This window comes from Oryx dammah, unplaced genomic scaffold (genome assembly GCF_014754425.2).
Source record: "Oryx dammah isolate SB20612 unplaced genomic scaffold, SCBI_Odam_1.1 HiC_scaffold_10, whole genome shotgun sequence".
Taxonomy (NCBI): domain Eukaryota; kingdom Metazoa; phylum Chordata; class Mammalia; order Artiodactyla; family Bovidae; genus Oryx; species Oryx dammah.
Genome location: NW_024070194.1, coordinates 7,188,267 through 7,205,805, shown reverse-complemented (window position 1 = coordinate 7,205,805; position 17,539 = coordinate 7,188,267). Strand labels below are relative to the sequence as shown.

At 50.6% G+C, this 17,539-nt stretch overlaps 1 protein-coding gene across 5 annotated transcripts in view; it reads right to left on the bottom strand.

The window, feature by feature from the left end:
- The window catches only part of SULF2 (sulfatase 2), a 124,292-nt gene that overhangs the window by 25,949 nt on the left and 80,804 nt on the right, over positions 1–17,539 (bottom strand). For all 5 annotated transcript variants that reach the window (XM_040248154.1, XM_040248153.1, XM_040248152.1 and 2 more), the window contains exons 4-7: positions 13,630–13,781; positions 6,753–6,922; positions 1,887–2,037; positions 351–526 (exon numbers count right to left, since the gene is read on the bottom strand). In XM_040248154.1, the coding sequence (XP_040104088.1) occupies positions 351–526; positions 1,887–2,037; positions 6,753–6,922; positions 13,630–13,781 (649 nt within the window). The remainder of the gene's footprint in view (positions 1–350; positions 527–1,886; positions 2,038–6,752; positions 6,923–13,629; positions 13,782–17,539) is intronic.

Genomic DNA, 17,539 nt, shown 5'->3' with positions numbered 1-17,539 from the left:
GTTAGGACAGACAGAAGTTGAGGTGGCATCTCTACGTGCTGGCAGGGGCACACAGTCCGGCTCCCTGACTCTCTGGCACAGTGCCCGCCACGAACAGTCTGTTTTCTCGGGTGCTAACAGCCCTGGCCTCCCCTCCCCCAACAGAGGGGAAGGCGACAATCAGAACCCACCCTGGGTGATATCACCGCCCCTTCGCTCGGCACCCAGGCCCACCTGCCCAAATCCCGTGCTCCCAGGGGAGTGGCCAGGGGCTGCCCGCTGAGCTGCCTGATGCTTGCCCTTGTGGGTGCTAACGAGCCTGGAGGCCTCCCCAGAACTGCGGGGTGCTGGGGGTGGGGTGATACACTTACAGGGAGCCGGCCTCCACGTTGGGGCCCCTCACGTAGAACGGGACCCTGATGTCGAACTCATAGGGCATCGACTTCCCTTTCACCAGTCCGAACTGGCCGATGTGGTAGCCGTGGTCGGCCGTGTACACAATGTAGGTGTTGTCCAGCTCGCCCGTCTCGACCAGCATGTTGTAAATCTGAAACGCAGGCAGGGTGGCGAGGATGCGGGGAGGGCCAGCAGGCAGTGGGCACCCGGCCTGCTCTCCCCTAAAGGGGTGGTGTGCTGGGGTCTCAGGACCTGTCCCTCCCCTGCTTCAGGTCTTTGCTCAACTGTCACCTCTCGGTGGGGCCGCTGGGACTGACCCAGGGGTCACTAGGGCCTCCTCACCTCCCACCCCCCTTTGCTTGCCTTCTCGGCACTTATTTGTGGACTGTGTCTCCCTGCACTGGAATGTAGGTCCCATCTGGGTGGGCCTTCTGTCATTTTGTTCCCTGCTGGGTCCTGTGTGTGCTGGTGCTCAACAGACACTGTGGGATGGATGGATGGATGGATGGATGGATGGATGGATAGATGAATGACTGGCCCAAGGCAGGAGTCTGTGACCCAAACAGAACTTTCTGCAATGCAGGCAATTTTAACACCTGTGGCATGAGCCACATGTGGGTATTCAGCACTTCAATTGTGGCCAGTGCAACTGAGGAACGAAATTTTAAATTTTATTGGGAAGTGACAATGTTAGTTGCTCAGTGGTGTCTGATTCTTTGTGGCCCCATGGACTGTAACTCATGGTAGGCTCCTCTGCCCATAGAATTCTCCAGGCAAGAATACTGAAGTGGGTAGCCCTTCCCTCCTCCAGGGCATCTTCCTGACCCACAGATGGAACCCAGATCTCCTGCATTGCTGGCAGGTTCCTTACTGTCTGAGCCACCAGGGAAGCCCTTCCTGAACTTAAATAGGCATGGATAAATTTAAAAATACATATCCAGGCAATGGAATATTTTTCAGCAACAACAAAAAAATTAAGTACTTTCAAGTGACCCTTGAAATCATCGCACAAAGTGGAAGAAGCCAGATACAAAAAAGCCACATATTTGTAGGGTTCCTTTTATATGAAATGTCCAGAATAGGCGAATTCACAGAGACACAAAGTAGATGAGGAACTGCCTAAGGTGGAGGGGTCGGGGGTGGTGGTTTGGGGTGATGGTTAAAGGCGGCAGGGTTTCTCTCTCGGGGTGATGAAACTGTTCTAAGGCCAACTGTGGTGATGATCGTACAACTCTGTGAATAAGTGAAAACCCACTGAAACGTATGCTTGAATCGAGTGAGCTGTGCGGTATTTGAACTGTGCGGTATTCTCCAGAAAGCTGTTAAAAAGCGTACGTAGCCACACGTGGTTGCTGTAGTGGACCAACCAGAGCTGGAACAGTTCCCCAAGGCCTGGGGTTCCGTCTGGATCACGCAAAGCCGTTTCGGGGTGCCTCTCCCTTCTGCCCGGTTCCATTCCTCTCCCGGAGAAGATGCTGGGGGCGGGGCGGGGCGGGAGGAGGGCAGCCTACCGTCTCCATGGAGTCGTCCACCGACAGGAGGGTCTGCAGGCGCTTCCGCTGCAGCACGTTGGTGAACTGCATGTGGATGGGTTTCATGGGCCCCGTGTAACGCATGATCCAGTGCTTGTCGGGGTTGGGCGCGTAGTTGTAGCTTGGGGTGCTGGTGGGCAGACACGCATAGGGTCAGACCAGGCCGCAGGTGGGGGTGCTGGGCCCTGCCCCCCTCCCCCCGCCCCAATATGCCTGGGGAAGCAGCCGCCCTGCGCCAGGGCTGCAGCCCAGGCTGAAACCCCGCCTCTCTGGACGCCAGCATGTCAGGGGCTCTGCCCCAGGTTAGGTCAGCATCTCTGTGTGTGTGGGGCATGCACGTGGGAAGACTCGGGGGGACACAGCGACAGGTGACCTGGAGGCCCCCAGGAGGACTGTCCCTCCCATCTCAGCCCTGCCAGCACGCCCAGCGCATCAAGGCCGAAGTCTCAGTCTGTGCTGGGCTCTCTCCTCCCTCGGGTTTGCCCACCTCCCTTCCTACAGGAGGGGAGAGGTTCACGTTGAGAACCACCCACGCGCACAGCACTGCACTCATTTTTCAGCTACATTGGGTAGATGGCGAGTGCCAGTTATCGTGCGTGACTAATTAAGGTGTGTCACATGGAATTTCCTTTTGCAATACATTTTTTTGTTTTTTGTTTTTTTGTTTTTAAAGGAAATTGGTTAAAAGATTCTGTTGATAATAGGCAAAACTGTGAGAATGGCCTGAATGTGTGCGTTTGGGACAGGCTGAGTCTATGACTTGTCACAATTATTCTTCCTGTGTGGTTTAATCTCCCATTTTAAAGAAGAGGAAACGGTGGTCAGAGGAGTTCCGGGACCTGCCCACAGTCTCACTGAGTGACTGGTGGAGCCACTGGGCTCCAAGACTTCTACTGTGGGGTCAGCTGTGATGCTCAATGATAAACGAATAAATACATGATAATCTGACCTCGGATGAGCACTGGCCATGTGCTGGGTGTACCCAGAAGGCTCCACCTATATCATCTCGTTTAATATTCAGAACCGCCCTAGGCGCTGGGGCTACTTTTATTCACCCTGAGTGAGAAATGGAGACTCGCAGCCCAGTGAGGGGATGCCAAAGGTAGAGCTGGGGGCTGAGCTCAGGAGTGGGAAACCCCACAAGGCATTGGTGCCCCTCACAAGGGGTCTGATGATACTGGAAGGCCAGGGGCCACTCAGATCTTACCCCCCTCCCCTTCCCCAGGCAAAACTGCAAACAGAGGCTAAGCTTCCTCTCCTTGAAGACAAAAGCTTTTCAAGAGGGCTATTAAGGGGGGAGGGCTGAGGTGGTCGGGGAGGGGATAAGGGTCCCAAATGTCCTCCCTTCCTCGGGACCTCAGCCCCCTCAACTTCAGAGAACTGTTCCGGGGTGGAAGGAAAGACCCTGCAGCTCACGGGAGCCCATAGTTATGGAGATGGTTGCTATGTAGACGGAGTGGTCACAAGACTCCTGGACTTTGCATTTCTGGCCGGTCTCCTGCCGCTAAATCTGCCCTGGCTCCTTCGATTGCTGCTGCGAGGAACGGGGCTCTCCCCCATGGGCCGGTTTAGGGCCTGAAAGCGGCTCTCCCCCGCGGGCCGGCTTAGGGCCTGACCCACGTGCAGAACATTCCCAGGGGTGAGCCCACGTCCCGTACCAAGGGGGGCTGCGGGTGGCAGGAGCAGCACAGAGAGACGCCCTCAGGGCTGGTTGGTGGTTTGGGGAAATTGTTCCCATGGCCCCAGGGGCCCGGATTCTGGATGCGATTCTGAGCAATTATCCCTGAATCTGTTAGATTCTAAGGGGCTGGTGTCTGCCCTGGAGACCAGGGAGGGGTGAGTCTGTCAAGAGTCTGCTTTCTGAAGCCCCTTCTCTGGAGACGGCTTTTGGAGCAGGATCTGGGGTCCTGCTTGGGGCCAGGCTCTCCCTGCTCCCCTGGGACGGGGTCATATTTTCACAGGAACCCAGCCATCTGCTGAACAAAGAGGCAAAGCCCTCACCTCTGAAAGAATCCGAGGAATGTCTGCTTGTCCAGCCTGAAGGACAACATCCCCTCTTCTGCCGCCCCTTCTGGCCCCTCGCTCTGTGTCTGGAGGCCTGGCCCCACCCCCACCCCAAGAAGCAAGCCTGGGCCTGGCTCCCTTGGGTGATGGAAGGAGAGGCCCGTGACCCGGTCAGATGCCACACTCCGAGGAAGCTCTGGCTATGTGTGTGTGTGCGTGTGTGTGTGTGTGTCTGTGTGTGCGCCTGTCTCTGTACGTGCATGTCTGTATGGTGGTGTATTTGCATGTTTTGTGTGTCTGCGTTTGCATCTGTGTTTATGTGCGTCTCTATGTGTGTGTTTTTGTGTATCTGTGTGTGTGTATATGTGCTTAGAACTTTGTGTCTGTGTGTCTGGGTGTCTATTTCTGTGTATATTTGTGTATCTGTGTGTGTCTGTATATGGGCCTGTGTGTACATGTCTGTGTATCTGTATCATTTGTGTGTCTTTGTGTCTGTATCTGTGTGTTCTGTGTATCGGTGTTTGTGTGCGCACTGGTGTATTTGTGTATGTGAATGTGTTAGTTGCTCAGTCGTGTCGGGCTCTCTGCAAGTCCGTGGACTTTAGCCTACCAGGCTCCTCTGTCCATGGGATTCTCTAGGTAAGAATACTGCAGTGGGTTGCCATCCCCTTTTCCAGGGGATCTTCCCAACCCAGGGATGGAACCTGGTCTCCTGCATTGCAGGCAGATTCTTCACCATCTGAGCCACCAGGGCAGCCCAATTTGTGTGTACATCTGTTGTATCTATTTGTATATTTGTGTCTGTATCTGTGTGTTTGTGTGTGTCTGTGTGTGTCTCTGTATGTACAAAGCTGGGGAGGGTGGATGGGGCCTGGGTAGGTGCAGTGGGACTGCATCGCAACGAGCTGCATTTGCCAGAACCCAAAGCCCAGCAGAGAATGTGATGCAGGCTTGACGGGGTGAGTCTCTGACAGGGGCCTCGTGACGGAAAGATCTGGAACTCCAACCTGAGGGCTCTGGCCCCTCCTCAGCCCCCTGACTGTTGTAATTAAACATCCCAGCTGCAGAACTTTCTGGTTTGGAGGTTTGTTTTGAAAATGATTATACCCCAGAGATAAGAGAGCCTTCCAAACACACTCCTAATAAGGTGAGGGGGGCACTCTGGGTAAGTAATAGCAGGCGGTGCTCATGTTCAAGTTCTATAATTTTCATTTCAAAGGGAAAATAAATGAGCAGGCGATGTCAAACAACCTCATCACGAAACTCCAGGGCTGCTGGGGGTTGGCCAGCACCCCTTTTAGGGGAAACACTGCAGAAGCCAAGTGAACCTTCTCCCCACCCCACCCCACGGTGCCTCCTGTCGGTAGCACCGAGCTGGGCTAACACTCCCTCCGCAGAGGCTGGGGGCGGCAGGCTGGCCTCCCAGGCGGGAGGAGTGCGCGGGTGGGGCCACCAGGCCAGCTTTGCCGAGAGGCGGTGCTGCTGTCCTGAGATGTGGTTCATCCTCACCTGTCCAACCCTCCTTCCCAAAGACCAGGGGGTAGGCAGACACGCTGCCTCACCCCCCAGGAGCCACTCTGGGTGCTGTCAGAAAGGAATCAGCGAGCGGGGCGAGGAGGGCGATGCGTTCTGATTGTAAGGAAACTTAAACACCCGGAATATTCAGGCGGGCTCCAAACTGCCCTGCTCTTGTTGCCCCAATGTCAGAGTGAAGGTTTGCTGAGCATCATGGCTGAGCAGGAGGTGGTTTGAGGCAGAGGAATGCAGAAGATTCCAGAAAGATTTTCTAGCCTGCTGGAAGGAGGAGGACTGGAGAGGTGGCAGAGAGACGGCAGGCAGGAATGGGGGCCGGATGTGAATCTGAGCTCTGCCGTTTACCAGCTGTGTGACCTTAGGGAACTTACCTCACCTCCCTGACAGGCAGCCTCCAAGACAGCCCTCAACAGCCCCCAATTCTACCGTGAGTAGCCCACTGGTCCGTGTGATGAGTAGAGTATGGTAGAGATGGTATGTCCTTTTGAGATCAGGTTACAAAAGACTGCATTGGCCCTAGGTCAGAGGCAGCCCTGTGTGTGAGCCCCAGGCAAGCCTCAGGTGGTGGGACCCCAGCTGACATCTTGATTATATCCCCTGGAGACCCTGAGCCAGAACCAGACAGGTAGCCCCCAGGTTCCTGACTCACAGATACTGTGAGATGCTACACACTGGTGTTCTAAGTGGTTCAATTTCAGGATAACTTGTCACGCAGCAATAGATAACTGATACATCAAGGGTCACTGGGAATATTCAGGGATTCAGTGCAGAGGATCCCCTGGAGAAGGAAATGGCGACCCACTCCAGTATTACTGCCTGGGAAATCCCATGGACAGACAGTCCAGGGGGTCCCAAGAGTCGTACACAACTTAGCGACTAAACCACCAGCACAGGGCTTAGAACAGAGTCTGCCATGGAGTCAATAGCTTATACAGGCTGTAGACATATTAGTAGCCTGATGAAGCTATAGACCTCTTCTCAAAAGAATCCTTAAAAATGTGCAAAATGAAACAGGATTGAAAGGAAACCGATGACACAGGTGTACATCCAAAAGGCAGTTCTAGCCACAGATCTCGGTGAGAGGGTGTGGGTCCCATGTTAACCACTCTTGTCGTATGCTTTGGGTTGTTATTACTGGATCTGTATGCCAGTTCTCTAGAGATCAGCTGTGTGCTCCTGGGTTCTTTAAACCAGGAGGATTAGAGAGAAGAGGCAGCCTTGTCTCCATCATTATGTCACTGTGACCGAGCCTGACCCTCCCGCCTTTGTGCTACCCAGTAGCTCTGCAGGCAGTGCCCTGACACTCACATGTGCTGAGATGCATTAGGGAAGAGGCTTGAGTACTGGGGGGCTGAGTCCTCAGGACCGTGGGGAGCTGCGTGGCTGATGACCATGAGCACAGGCCTGTGCGGGTACATCTTCTTGGACGTGCGGAAGAAGCTCACGCTGTCGTTGGTGATCAGGTCCGTCAGGTAGTCCTGGGGGCCGGGGAGAGACAGGAGAAGGTGTGAGAAGCTGGGCATCTGTGCTGGACATCGGGGATGCAAAAGTGACCAAAACAGACAGTCCTTGCCCTCCTGGAGCTGCTGGTCTAGGGGCAGACATGCGGTGAGTGAGGAAGTAACACAGGGAATACAGACAATAAGGAAGCGAGCAGAACAGGGAGTGTCAAATGATAACACCTCACAGTAGAGGAAAAACCCGGGGGAGGGGTTAGGGAGGATGGGAGAGGAATTGCAATTTGTCATTCATTCATGACAGATATTAAAATAATGACACTACTGAGTGCTTACGGCGTGCCAGGAACTCTTTTGGGTTTACATGTGTTAGCTTGTTAATGCTTACATAGTCCTAGAAAGTAGGTGTGATGATAAGCCCTGTTTTCCAGAACAGGAAAATGAAGGCCCAGAGAAGTTAAGTGAATCGCCCAATGTCACACAGCTGATAAATGTTGGCAGTCGGGCCTCCTGAGTCTTGGTCCCTAAGTCTGAAGTCTTTTCAAGGCCCTAGGGACTGAAGAGACTTAGCAGCAGCAGCAGCAGCAGCAGCAGCAGCAGCAGCAGCAGCAGTAGGGCTCCCATTGTGGAGGGTGAATACATACCTGTAATGCTGAAGGGTCTGTCCTGGGGGCAGGAGTAGATGAACATATAACCAAAGAGTCAAGATAGTGATGAGGAGTGACAGAAGGAGGAAATAAGACAAGATGGGACAAAGAGTAACTGGGAGCTGGGGCAATCAGGGAGGGCCTTTCGGAGGAAATGACACTCGAGCTGAGACCTGAGCGGCAAGAAGGAACTGGGCGTGGGAAGATCTCCATCACTGGAGTTCACTCTCAGCTGCTTGCTGGAATCCTTAGGGGAGATTTACTGATGTCTGGGCCTTCTTCTGGTTTAGCTGCTCTGTGGTTCAGGCTGGGCACTGGACTTTAATCTCCCCAGGGGACTCCAACGTGCAGCCAGGAGTGAGAATCACCGAGCTGGAGGAAGTGTTTCAGGCAGAGGGGACAGCAAATGCAGGGGCTCTGAGGCAGGAACAAGCGTGGCTGGTGTTCAAGGAATAGAAAGAGGATGAACAGTCAGCAGGGACAATGCAGGGACAAGCAAATCGTGCCACAGACACAGGCATGCGGTAGCAGCTCCAGAACAGCGAGAGCCACTTAGATAAGCAGGCAGGAGGATGGATGAGTGAGAACGTTATGGACAGGAAATGAGGGCTTTAAAAGCTCAGCAAAGGAGGTGAGATTTAAGTTCTTCCTGAACTTGGTAAATCTTTAGCTGCTGATTTCCTGCTGATTTCCTTGGAAGGGAATGCATTCTTAAACATTTACCTTCTGCTTCCTAGGAAGCAGCTCTGTCCAAAATGATAACTTTCAAAAAGAGACATTATTTTACAGGAAAAAAAAAGGTGAAGACATGGTTACAGTTTCTACCCTTCTCCCGTTGTACCCGGTACGAAGTCCATACATACTCCCTGGGTTCCTATGCCTCTAGAGACACACAGCTCCAGGGACACTCATGTACTACACCTCTGTGCATAGGACGGTCACTGCACCACAGTGACCAGCAGTGGGATGATGATTAATGACTCTGGACCGCTTTCATACTGTGCAGTGCTGGGCAGACACGAAAAGGGAAGTAGATCTATAGTGACCGAGGTGGAACATCGTCCAAGATATACTCTTAAGGGAAAGAGCAAACTACAGAGTCAAACTTCAGAAAAGTTTATTTATTTTTTTTTTTTTTGTGGGAGGAGTAGGGCGGAGAGGAGAAACCAAATCCCTACCTTCATATGCTTCTGAGCACTAAGAGAAAAATTCAGGACAGATCCCTAAGTGCTAATTGCGGGCCAAGATAAGGGGAGAGAGGGGAGAAGGTCACTCGTTACTTCATGCATTTTCCCTTGAAACATTTTGGGGAGTAAAAAAGGGTCTTATAAAGGGGGCCCTGTAGAACATTACATAAAAATAATTTCCTTCTATATGATATAAATCAACAAGCTGCTGCTATAGCTGCATTTCAAAAATGGGTCTAATACCAGTCCCTTCAGATGGTGACTTTCACACAAACTTGACAAGTGAATATTGCATTTAGCCAGGAGCCTGGTACCGGGGGAACCCACAAGGGACACTGGCTCTTATCGTTATCAGACCTTTGTTCCACTGACCTTCATAGCAACTTTGCAAAGTGGACACCATGCCCATTTTACAGATAGGAAAACCAAGGCCACAAAACTAATAAGCAATTCATTCAGAGTTAGAACCCAGGCCTTTGTGTTTTTTTGTCTGGTCCATCTTTTGTCCCCCAACAAACAAAAATATTACTGAGAGGAGTAGATGGTGGTTTACATCAGGTCTTAACAAACCTTTTCTGTAAAAGGCCAGATGATAAATATTTGAGGCTTCATAGGCCAGAAGTCTCAGTTACAATCACTCATTACTGCCATTACAGCTGAAAAGCAGCAATGGCAGAAATGAATGGGCATGTCTAGGCTGCAATAAAACTTTATTCACGCACACTAAAATCTGAAATTCATATAATATTCATGGGTCATGAAAATCGCTGTTCTTTTTATTTTTTCCTAAGTAGACATGGAAAAACCATTCTAAGCTCAGGGTTGTAGCAGAACAGTTGGCAGGCGCTGGGCTTGACCAAGAACTATAGTTTTAAGAATGGATTTTGAAGCCTGATGGCCTGGGTTTGAATGCTGAAAGTGAAAATGTTAGTTACTCAGTCGTGTCTGACTCTTTGAGACCCATGGACCACAAGAATCAAATTCTCCAGGCAAGAATACTGGAGTGGGTAGCTATTTCTTCAGGAGATCTGCCCAACCTAGGGACTGAACCGGGTCTCTGCATCGCAGGCAGATTCTTTATTGTCTAAACCACCAGGGAACATTCCCCTTCCAGCTGTGTGGCCTGGTTTCTTCGCCTCTCTGGGCCTCAGTTTCCTCATCCTAGTGATTAGGGAAACTAACAGCAAATCGCTCACAGGCTCTGGTGAGAAATGCATGGGTTAATTCATATACAATGATTCCAGCAGTATCTGGTGCGTGATACCCTCTAAAGGAGGGTTAGCCATTATTCCTCAGGAATCAAGCATTTTCCTTGTGAAAATTGAAACAGTACAAACAAAGCTGAAGTTCCGTTTGATAAGCTCTCATCTCCACTTCCAACCTTGGCCTCTTTAGTCTCCTACTGAGAAAGAAGTATCTTTCCATGAATCCTATCATACTGTGTACTTCCATTCATCCAAGAAACACAGCAGTGGACAAGACTAACACTCCTGCTTTCATGAGCCTTGTGTTCAAATAGGAGGACAGTTAACAAATGAATCCGTGATATACACAGGTGTGGCACATCCATGGTGATGGGGGGTGGGGTGGGGGGGGGGAGGTGCTCAGTACACAGGGTGGTCTAGGAAGGTGACATCTGCTGGGACCTGGAAGAGTCCCGCAGCTTGCTTTTCCACCAGTCCTTACATCCTAAGCTTCTCTGATGACTTTAGACACCAACCCCTCTCATCTTTTTCCAGATGCTTCCAGAGTCATTTAGTCATTTCCCGCATTAGTGGGCTTTCTTGGTTGATTTCCTTCAATGACACATTTGCAGCCAACAGCTGGGCTAAGCTCCTCTGCATAGGAGGGAGGCTTCTCTAGAACAGAGAGAAAGCGCAAATGGTGGGTGCACTCAAGTTCACGGCAACCACCATTTCTGCAAAGCCTCCCGTCACCTGGACTCTCCCCTTTCCCCACCTGGTCACTCCTGTCTCCCTTCTGCTAACTGTTGCATTCTCCTGCCCTCTTTGACCATTCGGCTTGCTTTATACATCATTCTTTTCTCATCAACGCTGCCTCTCTCTTTCCACTCTTCTATGAGGACCCCTTTTGGTGGCATCTGCCCGCCTTTGGGATCAGTGATTAGGGCAGAGTCCTCAGAGGGCCTTCTGAGGGGCACTTGGGAAGGACTGCTGATTTCTTCCTTCCCTGGGCCTTCGCCGGGGCGCCCGGGGTTAGCCTCAGCAACGATGCTCCGACCGCCCAGAGTCACGGGTCCTCGCTCCCCAGCTCTGCCATGGCTGGAAACTCCGCGCTAACTCCTGTTCCCTCCTGGTGCTCCTGCCGCCCACTGCTACCCTTGCGAGCCGCACCCTGGACCTGAGCCAGCTCTGACCCCTGAGGGGCCCCCATCCCTCTCTGTTTCCAGGCCTCCGGTAACTGGGGTCCCAGGAACTCTCCCACCTTTGTCAGGGGGGCGCCTCTCATTCTCAGGCTGAGATGCGTGGATGGCAGGAGACGGGTGAGAAAGCAGCCGCTGCGTGTCCCGTTCTCAGCGCCAAGGGGGTGGGGTCCCTGGATAACTTCATTATCAGGCTGTGCTGAGGCCAGGGTGGACATGGCGAGGAATGTTAACAAGGAGGGAGTGGACTTTTCTGGGTATTTGAAGAATCTGCCTGCACTAAGGCTGGGAGGAGAGAAAAGGTGTGTTCAGCCCTGTGAGACTATGCTTTGTATTTCCAAGGAGTCCAGCAGACTGGCTAAACACCCCCAACCAGGACTTTAGAATGAATTTGCTCTGGGGAGGTCATGGAGGCAGGCCTACTACATGCAGAGTGAGACACGGGGTCAGGGAGAGGCACTGCCCAGGTGATGCCATGTGTGGTTTCTGCCACTCGGGGCCTGATCAGGCTTATACACGTGGGTGGTGATTACCTGTCAAAGCTGGGAGGGCTCCCCAAATGTGCTGGTATCTCCAGAAGGGAAATGGGATAGAGTGTGTTTTGGCTGCTGAGATGGCAGGAATATTTGCTAGTCACCAGATGATTTTTTTTTTAATGATAAGTTTGGATGAACCATCAGTATTAGTCTCTCCTCCTCCCTATCATCATCACCACCATCATCATTATTTAAGCCAGAGATCAGGAAGCTACAGCCCACTGGCCAAGTCAGGCCTCTTGCCTGTTTTTTAAAATAAAGTTTCATTGAAACACAGCCAAGTTTATCTGTTTATGTATCATCTACAGCTGCTTTTGGACTGCAAGGGTGGACTTGAGCAGTTGCAATGGAGACTATAGCTTGTAAAGTCTAAAGTATTTAGTATTTGGCCCTTTGCAGAGGAAGTTTTGTGTCTTGATCTGAACTCATATATTCTGAGCGTTTACTGTGTGCAGTGGTCTCCCCTATTACTCTACATGTATTATTAACTCCTGTGAGCTTCAAAAGCCTTTGTGGAAAAAAAACTACAATGAAATACCACTATACACTTCTGACTGGAACGGTATTTGAGGGAGCCTTCTGGGGGTTGGCACTGCTCTATAATTTGACCTCGGTGGCAGTTACATAGACGCACACATGTGTGAAAATTTCCTGAGCCATCCACCTAGGATCCATGTACCTTACCTGATCGCAGTTCAACAAACCAGAACTAGAAAAAGTATGGCCTAGGGAATGACCTAGGGGTTTCTCTGGTGGCTCAGATGGGAAAGAATCTGCCTGCAATGCAGGAGACAGGGGTTTAATCCCTGGGTTGGGAAGATCCCCTGGAGAAGGAAATGGCAACCCACTCCAGTATTCTTGCCAGGAGAATCCCATGGACAGAGGAGCCTGGTGGGCTACAGTCCATGGGTCACAAAGAGTTGGACACGACTTAGCAACTGAACAACAATTGTATTATAAACACTAGACTTGCCAAGAGACTAGGTCTTAATTATTTCCCCCCCAAAAGGAAAAGATACTTCTGCAACAAGATAAAGCTTTAGCTGACATGACCACGCACACTGCATTATATGTATGCACTGAACCAACATGTTGTACATGTTAAATTCACACAGTGTTATATGTCAAATATATTTCAGTTGAAAAAACCCAACACTCTTATATTGCCATTTGCAACCACACAGATGGACCTAGTAATATACTTAGTGAAGTAAGTCAGAGGAAGACAAATATTAATATTATATGATACTATATTATGTGGAATCTAAAAAATAATACAAATGAATCTATATGGAAGACAGAAAAAGACCCACAGACATAGAAAACAAACCTATAGTTATCAAAGGGGAAAGGATTGGGGGGGAAGGATAAATTAGGAGTATGGGATTAATAAACACTCCACATAAAATAGGTAAGCAACAGAAATTTACTGTATGCCACAGGGAATTATAGTCCATAGTTAGAAATGACTTATAATGAAAAATAATCTGGAAAACGTAACTGCATCACTTTGCCATATCATTGAAACTAACTGCAATATTGTAAACCAACTATCCCTGTTGTTGTTCAGTCCCTAAGTCGTGTCCAGCTCTGTGCAACCCCCTGGGCTGTAGCCCACCAGGCTCCTCTATCCATGGGATTTCCCAGACAAGAATACCGGACTGGGTTGCCATTTCCTTCTCCAGGGGATCTTTCCAATCCAGGGATTGAACCTGCATCCCCTGCTTGGCAGGTGGGTTCTTTTACCACTGAGCCATCTGGGAAGCCTTAAATCAACTATACTTTGATTTAAAAAAAAAAAAAAGAGAAATAAAACAGTACTCTTAGGAACAGAGACTATTATTTGAGAACTGAAGGAACTGAAGCAGAGGGTGCCAGTCTCACATGTAAGACCCGAGCCCAGGTAGTTAGGCTCCCGTGTCCCGATCCCCAGGGCTGAGCTCCACTGCCACCCCAGCCAGAAAGGGGGACTCACCTTGGAGTAGTCAAAGCCGTGTTTTTCCTTCACTCCATTCCGACACAGCGTGTAGTTATAAAAGCGGGAGTTTTTGAGGAGGCCGACCCATTCCTTCCAGCCTGGCGGCACGTAGGAGCCGTTGTATTCATTAAGGTACTTCCCGAAGAAAGCTGGAGGGGAGAGGCACCAGGAAGCCACGTGAGGTGGCAGAGAGCAAAAGCCTTCTCTTGCCACCACTCAATAGAAATTTCCAAACCACGCCAGGTCAGGACATGGAGACAGCACGGCCCCCTGAACCACGGAGCCCCTCGCCAGCAAGTGCAGTCCGTGACCCCCTTCTCCAATGTTTTCACATGCAGAAAATAAAATACACAGGATTGCAGAGAAAATCAATTGTTTTGGAAAATCATTTATCAAAGTATTAGAGTTTGCCATAGAGTAATGGGTCCTTAAAAAAAGAAAAATGAAGATGCTAAACGTAAGGCCTTGTAAAAAGTGATCATTTCAAAGTAGTGATGAATGAGAACAGTTTTGTAAAAATACTTATTTGGCTGCACTGGGTCTTAGCTGTAGGACGTGGATCTTTAGTTGCAGCATGTGAGATCTAGTTCCCCGACCAGGGATTGAACTGTGTGGAGTCTTAGCCACTGCACTACCAGGGAAGTCCTGAGGGAGAATATTTTATTTTGCAATATCTACAGCAACTGCAATGGAATACTGAAATATCGGTGATTTCTACAGATGACAAATTATAGATTCTGCTGACTTGCCACAGTTAGAGGCCTACATTCCTAATTGAAGCAAATGTCAAGCGTCAGTCGTAGGTCAGTGAAAACAAGAGTCTAGTTTGTTACCACTCAGGTTTATGGATCCCCTTGGATTCTATCTACGACTCAGTGACTAGAAGGGCTAACAATAAAAAAAATGGACCAAGGCCAGTTGTTGGTGGGGGCATGGAGCAACTGGAGCTCTCACACACTGCCAGTGGGTGTGCAGACCGATCCCGGCACGGAAAGAAAACTGTTTGCTAGTATCTGTTAAACTTGATCATAGTCATAGCTTCTGACCCAGCCATTTGAATCCTGGGTGTTCATTCAGCAGAAACGCATTCATACGTTCACCCAAAGTCACAGGCTCACAGCAGCACTATTCATGATAGCAAATAACTAGAAACAAAACAGATATCCATCTGTGCATGAGTGGGGAAACAGGACCACCCTGGTGGTGGTGAAGAATCCACCTGCCAGTGCGGGCGACACGCGCTCGATCCCCGGTCCAGGAAGACCCCACATGCCGTGGGGCAACCAAGCCCTTGTTCTTGACAGCCTGTGCTTCTCAGCAGGAGAAGCCACGCAATGAGAAGCCTGCGCGCGATGCGAGAGTAGCCCCCACTCACGGCAACGAGAGAAAGCCCGTAGCAACGAGGACCCTGTGCTGCCATGAACAACAAACAATTAAGATAGAACGGAGAAATACAATGTATGTTTATATACCCGAGTATGTATAGAAACAAGGAAAATACTAGTGCCATGCTTACTAACAGGGGTGAGTCACGACCACCAAACAGTGTTAAGAGAAATAAACCAGATATAATCGTATCACTGCATGATTCCATTTACATCAAGTTCAAAGCCAGGCAAAAGGAGTCTATGGCTTTGGGAAGAAAAGCAGTGGTTATTGCTGGATGTGGGGGAAAGGTGGATGGAAAGGGACTTCTTGGGTAATGATGGTCTTGTTCTGTTGCTGGGAAACAGGTGGTTCAGCTGGTGAAACTCCACAGGGCTGGGTGTTTACAGCACGGCGTGTCTCTGCATGCCTGCTCTCCACCACCAGCAAGGCTCACTTAAAAAAAATTTACCCTAATTCATCCAGACTGGGATGTACCCCAAACTATCTGTGTGCAGTGAGGTGACACAAGATTGTTGAGATGTTTTTGGTTCTTTGTATCTTCCTCAATAAGCAAGGACAATTTTAAATAATTATAACCTATAAGGCCATTTTTTTTTCAGCAATGGACAAATCTGTGAGAGTTTTTCGAGGCAGAGGTGCCAGGCCAGCCCTCTCTTCTGGATGAGAACACCGGGGCTCCGAGACACTCAGAACCACTGCCGAGAGTTCGGGTCGTGGAAGGGATTTATAGAGATCCTGCAAGCTGGGTGCTGAGTGCTGTTCCTGGCAAAGAGTGAGTGTCCAGTGGGTGTCAGTTCAGAGCCTAAGATGAGAAGAGACAGATGGAGATGAGCGCTGAAGAACTGATGCTTTCGACCTGTGGTGCTAGAGGAGACTCTTGAGAGTCCCTTGGACAGTAAGGAGATCCAACCAGTCAATCCTAAAGGAAATCAACCCTGAATATTCATGGGAAGGACTGATGCTGAAGCTTCAATACTTTGGCCACCTGATGCGAAGAACCGACCACTGGAAAAGACCCTGATGCTGGGAAAGACTGAGGGCAGGAGGAGAAGTGGGGGAGAGAGGATGAGATGGTTGGATGGCATCATTGACTCAATGGACATGAGTTTGAGCAAGCTCCAGGAGATGGTGAAGGACAGGGAGACCTGGTGTGCTGCAGTCCGTGGGGTCAGAGACTCAGACACGGCTTAGGGACTGAACAACAGAGGAGAGAGAAATGGGCAGGGGCTGGGCTACGATGCAGCAGAGGTAAGATGCAGCCATCCACTCAGAACTTCTAGAGAGCATGGAGGCCTGCTTGAGTCCTGTTGGCTCAGAGGAGAGGGGCTGGGCCAGGAGAAGCTGCCATGGAGCAGAGCCCTCTCTGGGGTTTCCCTGGAGGCCTGGCAGGTGGCTGGCACTGCCCAGAGGTAGGAAGATTCCTGCTCATCCACAAACACCAGATCCCCACATCCCCCTGGGCACAAGGCAAAGGGAAGTGTTTCCATTAGATCCCCACCCCTGCACGTAGAACCAGGAAGGGAGTGCTCCTGAGGAAGGAGTGATGAACTGCCTCCTAGAAAGATTCTGGCGTGAGGAGGCGGTGGAAACACGTAGGGAGGACCCCAAGGGATCCGGGGGTAAGGTGGAGCCTCCCTTCACATGGGAAGACGGTGCAGAAATGACCGGAAAGAAGCCCCAGGCTGCTGGGGGCTGGAAAACCAGCTGCCCCAGCTCTGAGTCCTGAGTAACACCCAGTCTTTACAGAGGGAAAGGTAAGCAGTGATGGATGCTCAATTTAACAGTGACTGCACATCCTGGCTGGGTGTTGGGGCATCAAAGACTGAACTGCCAGCTGGAGGTAAGAGGCAGCTAGAAAGTATCAGGTGAGCTGGAGGCTGGAGCCTCTTTCTCCAGAACGTCCCCTTCTAGAGGCTCGCTGCATCCTCCCTGTAAAGCAGTGACTGAGCTGGGGCAGCTTTGCTCCTTAGACACGGCAGGGTCTGCAGGCATCTCAAGTGTATCAAAACCTGGGGAGGCGGGCGCTGGTGGCTTCTAGTGGCTGGAGGCCAGGGAGGCTGCTAAGCATTTGACAGAACTCAGGACGGCCCCTCCCACAGAGAATCACCTGGCACCCAGTGTCAATAGCTTGGAGTTGAAAGAAAACCCCGATTTAAAATAACTCCACCCAACTCTCAGCATCTCCTTCCTGCCAGTAAAAGAACCAATTTGTGAGAGCTGAGAAAGTACCTGGAGACCAAGTACAGCCCAGGAAACAGATCTGCAGAGTCTCAATGACCTTACTCCCCACTTCTGATATTCTTTTCATAATTGGGGAGCTCTACTCTGCTAACATGGCCGGTCTCTCTCCATGCTTTCCTGTTCCTCCTCCTCCAGGAAGACTGCCCCTAGGGGCAGCAAACCTTCCTGTAAAGGCCCAGAGAGTAAATATTTTAGGCTTCCTGGGCCAGATAGTCCCTATTGCAGCTATTCAACCCTGCTATTGCACGAAACAGTCATAGACAATCGAGTGTGGCTC